This window comes from Ammodytes marinus, assembly GCF_949987685.1.
Source record: "Ammodytes marinus genome assembly, chromosome: 16".
Taxonomy (NCBI): domain Eukaryota; kingdom Metazoa; phylum Chordata; class Actinopteri; order Uranoscopiformes; family Ammodytidae; genus Ammodytes; species Ammodytes marinus.
The window spans coordinates 12,027,893-12,037,275 of NC_137220.1; the positions used below are offsets into that span (position 1 = coordinate 12,027,893).

A 9,383-nucleotide genomic window follows, 5' to 3' on the forward strand; every position below is an offset into this window, starting at 1 on the left:
ATTTTTACTATTCATTAATATGCATAGATTTTTAATGCATTTATATTTAATACATCTTGTTAATTACGATTCTATGTATCAGATGAACGAGGTCAAGCAGACCTTTGTGTAAAATTATGTAACTGCTTGGGCGTGACCTTTGACTCGATTCTTTTCATTTTAAAGGAGGCGTATCCAGCCCACTGAACTTGACTATGATTGGTCAAGACAGCCTGACGCTTCCCAAATGACGGCTCTGGTTGGTTGGCATCATTACCTGTCAGTTCTTTTTCAGGGGTCTAACGCGGAAGTGAACCTGCGTTGAACGCATGAACGGAGTGGTTCTGCTGGTTGCCGACATCCACCTGCCTGATAAAGTGCAACAATGTGGATCAGCGTCGCTGTAGTTAGTGTGGCTTTGGTCATATTTATTTATAAATATGTCTTCGGAAGCTCCGGGCCGAACCCCTTCGAGAAGGACACCCGTGAACCGCTGAAAAAGATGGTTCACGACAAGAAGGAGAAAAATAAAGTTTTGAAACAGGGTGAGTTCAACTCAGCAAAGTCGTTATGTGTATGTTGAACTTCAGGTTTCCAGCTGCAAAACTGGAATTACTTCAAATCATGTAGTTAGTCATTGCAGCCTGAGGTGGATTTCACTTTGTGCAGAAATGTCTTGCAACATTCTCAGTGGTACCAAGGGCATGGCTATGATTTTAACTAGACACTCAAATGTTACACTATATAATTCTATTCATTATTCAGAGGTTGTTTTTCTAGAATAAAGTGAAAAAATAAAATATAGAATACAAAAATATAGAGCTTATATAGCCTAATATGATTCCTTGTTTCTTGCTTTATTAATTGTAATAAATGTAATATGTTTTAGTTGTTGAACTGTTTGAATATTCTTATGGGCGTTTTTCTGACATATTATACATACATTTAAAGAATTGAAAGTTACGAACATAAGTTAGTACGAGCTGTAACTTATTGCATGCACGTCTTCATCCAAAAATGTATTTGAAAAACTAAATTACATGAGTTTTCTGGGCTAAAAGAAGAAAGCTACAGTATAGTGTATATATATAGTACAAGGGAAAATTGTAAAGGTGTGATTGCCTCATGACTCATCCTGGTGCAACACAGCTGCAACAACATGTTATAATTAGTCTTATGATGATGATTTATTCTTTAATCTATAAAATTGCAAAAGTCCATCCAATCCTCACTTATGTCTTTCAATTAGCTGTCCAAAAACCCAAATAAACAGTTTACAGAAGACATAAAACAGTAAATCAGTAAATTTTTCAAACATGCAACCCAGTAATGTTTGGTCAAGTCTCTCAGATTTAGCGATTCCGTGTCATTTGCTGCTGTTCGAATGTTGTTGTTTGAATGTTGTTTTTTTTGTCTTTTTCCTTTTAGGTTTTCTTGCCAGTAAAGTACCGGACAACCTGGATGCCATCATCATCGGCAGTGGGATCGGTGGTCTCGGTCTTGGGGTGCTGCTGGCCAAAGTTGGCAAGAAAGTGCTGGTCCTGGAGCAGCACGATCGTGCCGGTGGATGCTGCCACACGTTCACTGAGAAGGGCTTTGAGTTTGATGTTGGTAAGGATGATGGCACGTTACTTTTTGTGAATATTGTCATTTTACACTTTGTGCAGAGCTGTTTCTTTTTTTTTTTTAATCAAAAGTGACTTTACAGAGGGCGCTCGTGGTGTAGTGTTTAGAATGTCCCCTCATGAGGCTCAGTCCTCCTCGCAGCAGACGCGGATTCGAATCCGGCCCGTGGTCGTTCTCTGCTTGCCATGCCCCCTCTCTGCCCCATTTCATCTCTGTCTCTCCAAACTGTCATTAAAGCATGAAAAATACTTTAATGATGGTGTTTACTCAACACCATCATTTGGGTAATTTTAAGCTGTGCAAATATGTCTCCAGTCAAGCCTGATGAAATGGGAGTATTTCAGGACAACATTTTTTAAACTTGAAACCACACATTTTCTGCCTTACTTTTCCTTCTTTTTAGGAATCCACTACATCGGAGACCTGCAGGACCACAAGCCGTTCCGCTGCATGCTGGACCAGATGACCAACGGACAGCTGCAGTGGGAGCCTCTGGACAATCCCTTTGACCAAGTAGTGCTGGGACCTCCAGAAAACCGCCGGCAGTACCCCATCTACAGCGGCCGCAACCGCTTCCCAGAGGAACTGAAGAAGTGCTTCCCTGGAGAGGAGGAGGCCATCGACGAGTACATGAGGCTGGTCAAGGTGGGGGGGCGGGTAGCTTTTCATTGCATATGTGGCTCTGGTGGTTTTAAACATCAGGAAAAAAAATATTTGCTATCTGCAGCTTTAATAGCTACATGTTCCAAGTGCTAGGTAAAATATTAGTTCAGTGATAATTACGCCACTACGTGCAGTAGTATGAAGGTTGAAGTGCGGGGCATTAACTGTACTTTAGCACAGGATAGGCTTCATTATCCAGATTTTTGCCTGTGTTGTCATTTATATTGGTCAACGGTTCAAGGGTTGGGAAATCAAAGGTCGGGGAAATTGGCTTGGTCTCTTTTTAAGCCGAGATATTACATAATTCTACCCCAGACTTAAGTTGCAACACACAGATAAAGGAATGTCATTTTCTGGATATCTCTTGTGGAGCTTTAGTCAGCTGTTCATATATTTTAAGCTGCTGGAATGAAACAAAACAAAGACAAAATTAAATAAAAAAATAAGGCAGAGAGATGAAAGTGGAGTAGATAATAGGAGTGGATGGATTGATAATAACAGAGTTGCATTATGATGAATTAACGTTCACTTAATTTTTTTCCTTATGTTTGTGTCTGTACTTTGTAGTTTCCATTTTTATCTGTGTCGGATGCATCCTCACACAGCCAGTGTCCACCATACGTGTTCTTTCTGTTACAGATTATTTATATAATAAGTAAGAACAGTGCCATGTAAGTTAACAATAGTTGGAACATCCGTCCGTCCATCTCTCATACAATAGTACAGCTTTGGCTCCTTTTGAAGGAGACAGTGAGGTCAACTGTACAGATAAAGTCTCCTCTCCATAGACACCAAGGTTGTATTGTTCACTGTGTTCAGCCTCAGAGGCTCAGCTCCAAAACATTGCGATGCCATGGCACCCAAGCCTGGCCTTTAGAGATCGCAGAGAGTGTTTGCTGGGGACAGATTCTAATAGTTAGGTAATCATAGTTACTCGTTTATGATGAAATATCCAATAGAATGTTCACACAAGCTTATAATAACCTTATTTGGTTAGCCTTTGGCTTGTGCTGCCGTCCTGTTCTATTCGATCGAGCTTCAATAAATATTCCTGTTTATGACATCCGAGTCTCCCCCCAAAACTTCTTCAAGGCAGAGTTGACCAGCTTCAGAAAATTCTTAAACACCAGCAACATTTAAAATGGAAGCATAAGTGCCAAAGTCATGTGTCAGTGTATCATATCCGTCATGTAATCAGTGAGTATGTTATGTCCATCATGTGTGAGTGTATTGTATCCATCGTCTGCGTCTTGTGTTTGTATATTGTCTTCAGAAAGTGGGGCGTGGGCTTTGGCTCCTGGTTCTGTTGAAGCTTTGCTCCATGCCCGTAGCCAAGTTCCTGATCTACACGGGCCTGGCAGAGCGTCTTTCTTTCTTCTTCAAAATGGCGCCACGCAGCCTGACGGAGGTGGTCAATGGGCTGACGGAGAACAAGGACCTCAGGGCCGTCTTCACCTACATCTTTGGCACCTACGGTACATATGCAGGCTAAATCCCTCCATATCTGAAATTCTCTAGAAACTTTCATAATAACCATACCAAAGCCCTCCTCATCTAAATCGAAATGCTTACGTTGCTTACTATCATGCAACTATCTACCAAAATTACATAAAGGACTTTGTGGATTTAGTTTTTGCTCTGCTAATAGTTTCTGTCTCCATCTGTTGATGCACAGGTAACATGCCCAAAGAGGCCAGTTTTTCGATGCACAGCTTGCTGGTCACTCACTACCTGAACGGCGCCTGGTACCCGAAAGGCGGAGCCACGGAAATCGCCTACCACATGATCCCCATCATAGAGAAGGCCGGCGGCGCTTGTCTAGTGCGAGCCCCGGTCAACCGCATCTTGTTCAATGACGCCAAGGAAGCTTATGGTGAGTGGAATGTTCCTTTTTTGAAAAGCATATAGTTCGTATATATTATATTTAGTTTGTCCGTGTTGATGGTTTCAGGTGTGAGCGTGATGAAGGGCCAAGAAGAAGTTCACATCCGAGCCCCCATGGTCATCTCTAACGCCGGCATCTTCAACACCTACCAGAAGCTGCTGCCCAAAGAGCTCCAGGCCGTGCCAGGTGAGGAATGCTGCAACTATATAGATAGACTAGAAATTGCCCGAGGTCACAACTAAATCACAATTTTTTTTTTGTCTGACAAGCAAGCATCCCAAACATTTAAAAGTGTATATATAAATCAAAGTAAAGTTGAAAACCTTGACACTTGAGATGCTGGGGACTGGAGATGTTTGGCATATTTCCTTGACAGAAAAATTCAATATTTATCAAATGTTAAATAGGAGTGGATGGGTTCATTGGTCCGCTCTAGAGGGAACTTTAAAGATTAAATGATTTACGCTGTCATTGTATATCTTCTGTGTATAAGTTATATGTTATTAGATAAGATAGAACTTTATTCATCCTAAAGGAAATTATTTTGTCAGGTTGCTCTGAAATGACAGAAACAAAAACAAAGAATAAAAAATAAAATAGACAAAGTGTTATTAAAAAAAATAGGTGTAAAGTAAATGCAAATGAACAGCCCCTCATGAAAATAATAGATAACCTGTGATAGTGGCAAGTCATACTGCACATTGAAGCACTAGTATTAGAAGTGACGGTCACCATAACATCAGATTTAAACATATGACATTATAATGACATTAACCTATTACAAACCTAGAGTTTAAGTAAGTGTGCGAAAATGTCCTTGTTGCTGTTTTATCTGCAAGTTATTGTGTTTTTTGCGATGTGACGACACAACATGCAGTTATCCAGCAGCAGCAGCAGCTCTAGAGGGAATTGCGAAGTGTACATTTTTCTTGTGTGTATACGTAAGTGTGTGTACGTTTCTATGTTGCTGTTTATCTGTGAGCTGTTGCTAAAGTCGTTGTGTGTTTGCGATGTGGCGACATGCAGGTATCAAGCAGCAGCTGAGTATGATGAAGAACGGTCACGGTGGGCTGAGCATCTTTCTGGGTCTGAACGGCACCAAGGAGGACCTGGGTCTGAAGGCAGACAACTACTGGATCTTCACAGAGAACAACTTTGATGAACTGTACGTCTGTCTTTGCCATCTAATGTTATTTCACTGTTTTAAGATTCACATTTGGATGGGGGTGCCCGTGGCGCAGTGAGTAGGGCATTTGTGAATTCACCAGAATGACATTGTTTTGCTTTTCACACAGTGTTGATACCTACATTAAAGGAGAGAGTGAGGAGTCTGCTAAGAGTGTACCTCTCCTGTTCGTGGCCTCTCCGTCCGCTAAAGATTCCACCTGGGAGGAAAGATCTCCAGGTACAGATATTACCCACACATGAAGCTAGATTAATGCATGAGCCTAAAACAGTTTGTAATTGTCTACATTTCTTCTTTTTTACAATAGGGAAGTCCACCTTGAGTCTGGTCAGTTTTGCCAACTACGAGTGGTTCGAGGAGTGGAAGGACGATAAGGTGACCAACCGATCGCCCGAATACAAAGATCTGAAACAGGCTTTCATTGATTCTATCGTGGAAGTAGTTATGGGCGTCTTCCCCAAGATAACCAGAGACAAGGTGAGCTTTCTGTTTCTGCTCATTAGCTCTGGATACTGTATATTATGCAATATTACTACTATATTATTGTCATGCTTCCTCTGTCTGCAACAGCATTTAAAAACTGCTAAATTTGGTCCCTCTCTGAATTCAAATCATTTTATGGCTGCTGATGATTGGGGTGTTTTTAAGTTTTAAATGTTTACGTCTCATTAATGAATTGTTTTGGTTGTGGAAGAATTTGGTCTTATTTATTTATGGGGACAATTTAGACTGTTTAAGTATAATCACGTTTTATTTGTGGTTTTGTGACATTATTTATTACTCAATATTATGTTTTTTCTCTAAGCGAAACATTCCTCTAGCCTGTGAGTGAATTGCCATTTTCTTTTCCTGCTGACCATAAGTGTGCAAATTGTTGGGAGAAAAAAGGGATATTCACATGCCTGCTTTTTGTGTGCTGGTGTAGATTGAGTATGTTGATGCTGGCACCCCCATCACAAACACACACTATATCGGAGCACCCAAAGGTGAGATCTACGGAGCGGATCACGGCTTCGCCCGGTTCAGCCCTGAAGTCAGCGCCACAGTCAGACCTCAGACTCCACTGAAGAACCTCTACCTGACAGGTGGGTCTGTGTGTGCCTTATAAATTGTCACCTGTAATCCCCAACATAGCTACATTTATCTATATACATCTGTTTATACCACCTGTGCATAGTATGATTCTACTGTTAAGTATTTTAGTCTAAAAATTATTTTAGATAAAGTTATTTTTTTAATGTTTTATATTCGCTTGCCTACTTTCTACTTTTTGGATGTTGCATTGTAGGTAACCATAAAATTTGGGAATTAAACTGCAAACTACTGTATTTATTGTGTGTATGATAAATAACCTTGAACAGGACAAAATGATCTTAATTCTCTACATGTGGTGTTTCTGTGTTGCAGGTCAGGATGTGTTTTTGTGCGGCTTCGCCGGCGGTCTCGCTGGCGCTCTCACATGCGGCTCGGTTATCCTCAACCGCAACATCCACATGGACGCCATCGCCTTGGCAAAGAGAACCAAATTTATGAAATCCAAATTGAAAGGAGAGTAACTGCTTGACAACTTCTACTTGGGGACCTTTCATTTACTTCAAATAATCACTACTGGAGGCTTCAACCACATGCAAAACAAACAAACAGCGCAGACTTAAAGATCTCATATACAGTCCCCTCCATAAGTATGGCCAAGTCAATCTCCAGACTTAAACCCTATAGAGCAGGGCTATTCAATTAGTTTTGAATGGGGGCCGGTTGGTGGAAATGATCCAAAATGAGGGGCCAGAAAAAAATGCCTAAAATTGATGAGCATCACATTAATAGCTACATATACTGTAAAACACTACAACGACATAGGAGTGCATATATTGTCTTTATTTTATCAAATAGAGTTCACCAGCTTATCAAAAAAAATCCCTATTTGATTAACATAGGTTGCCTGTTGTTTAAGTGTTTAACAATCTTATCAGTTCAGGAAAACACAATAGGTTAACTCTTCAACAGTTTATCAAAATACATAAATGTATATAAATGTACTCTAAGTGCAACAGCTTATCAAAATACAGGTAGGCCTAGGTTTACTAAGAGTGCAACAGCTTATCAAAAAACATATAAATACATGTAGGCTACTCTAAGTGCAACACCTTACAGTGGTTCCCCCCAAAATGTGTTTGTCAAGGGGTCACTGTCCAGGGTAATGGGAGGCGCGGCGCAGCGCGCCGCGGCAAACATTTTGGCTGTATTTTGCTCAAAGATGCCAATGCACAGTACAGAAATAAACAACTGCTTATTTGAATACAAAAAAACTACAGACACTGACTTTACAGTTGTGCAATTTTGTTTGCTATGTGAAGGTACAAATTTTGTGCAAACATGCAAAGTTCTACTGGTGCAATATTATGCAGACACACTAAATACAAATAATGGACCATACACTTACACTGCGGTACAATCGCGCCCGCAAAGCTGCATACACAGAGCAGCTGATTGTGCACCACTAAAAAAAATATATATATATATTTTTTTTTTTTTTTTGGGGTCGGTCTGTAGTCAAGGCGGGGGCCAGTAAATATTCCTTCGCGGGCCGCACCTGGCCCGCGGGCCACCTATTGAATAGCCCTGCTATAGAGCATGCATTTTACCTGCTAAAGAGGAGACCAAAGGGTGTAACCCCCCAAAACAAACAGCAACTGAATGAGGCTGGGGTAAAGGCCTGGAAAAGCATCACAAAAGAAGAATGCAAAAGTTTAGTTATGTCAATGGGTCACATGCTTGATGCAGTTATTGCAAGCGAAGGATTTGCAACAAAATATAAAGTCTTATTCACTTTATTTTATTTTAAGTCTATCTGTTCCAATACTTTTGCTCACCTAAAAATGTGGTGTTCCTTTACAAAAAATGCTATCTTCTCAGTTGTGTATCAGATCCAGATATAAATACCTGGAAATGAAAGCTTAAATGTTGATCTATTGTCTCATATTCATATTTTGGTGTCGAACCCAAATGTTTCCAGTCTACAGCAAAAATAAAGTAATTGACCTCACTGTTCCGATACTTATGGAGGGGACTGTAACAAATGGAAAATGTTCCCAAACCAACTCACAGCACTTAACTGTAACTGCTCTAAGATTATGCAAACCTTCACTAATTCATCTCACAAATGAAATGAAAACGATTAATTTTTCCTCACATCACTTGACTCTATAAGATATGCAAACCTACATAAATTCATGTTTGAATAATTACATTTTGATAAATGGTGACGAATGTAAGAACAGTCCAACAGTCAACCTGCACTAATCCATGCTACCGTTCCCTCAACTCATGCAGATTATGCAGATTCTTTAAAAAACATTCACTGTGTTGACAGCCATATGCAGCTTTTTGTGTTGTTTTATTGTGAAATGCCTTTGCATATAACTCGTTTGCAGTGTGTAACAGATCTACAAAGATTGGTCCCTTTTTTTATATTAAAGGGGTACAAAAAACAAATTGGTCGCAGTTTGGTCATTTATTACCATGTTTATCTTTGTCACAATATTTGCTCAACAGGTTAATTTATTTTCTAACTACATTAGATTAGGGGTGACCTGATGGAAGGAGCCCAAATCAACCGGTTATGAAACAAGGATCATTCTATTCTGGCTATATGGGGGTGCTGATCGAATGTCTGATTTTACATGGAATGTTTCTCCCAATAAATGATGATACATCGCCTATTGTGGTACACATCGGCCTATAATTAGACTGTTAATAATTCATGAGCTTTTAATCAAATTACATTGGGAAGTCGCAGTAATTTGAATTATTATGCCATTTCAATAAAACAAATTGTTATTGGGTGTTTCAAACGCAGGATTCGACCTATCAGATTTGATTATGCAAATTCTTAGTCGTACACCCATTGGATAATCCCATGGACCTGAACAAAGACATGAAGAAATAATCCACCTACTCATATGGCACCACATGCATGGAACACATGTCTCTTTATAGGTCCATGGCGGTCCCAACCTCTTATAGGTCCATGCTCCCAACTGAAGC

At 40.0% G+C, this 9,383-nt stretch overlaps 1 protein-coding gene across 2 annotated transcripts; it reads left to right on the top strand.

Moving 5' to 3' along the window:
• The first annotated feature begins 289 nt into the window (after positions 1-289).
• Positions 290-8,848, top strand: retsat.2 (retinol saturase, tandem duplicate 2). 2 transcript variants are annotated; one of them, XR_013845241.1, is made up of 12 exons: positions 290-524; positions 1,408-1,590; positions 2,009-2,250; positions 3,542-3,743; positions 3,944-4,141; positions 4,220-4,339; positions 5,180-5,318; positions 5,449-5,558; positions 5,647-5,816; positions 6,265-6,424; positions 6,747-7,362; positions 7,410-8,848. XR_013845241.1 is itself a non-coding variant. In XM_080043177.1 (11 exons), exons 1-11 carry the CDS (start codon positions 365-367, stop codon positions 6,893-6,895), a joined length of 1,833 nt encoding a protein of 610 aa, XP_079899303.1. In that variant the 5' UTR covers positions 290-364; the 3' UTR covers positions 6,896-8,848. The 2 variants fall into 2 exon arrangements, 1 of the variants encoding a protein (XP_079899303.1); XM_080043177.1 differs by having other exon boundaries at positions 6,747-8,848.
• Positions 8,849-9,383: the final 535 nt, after the last annotated feature.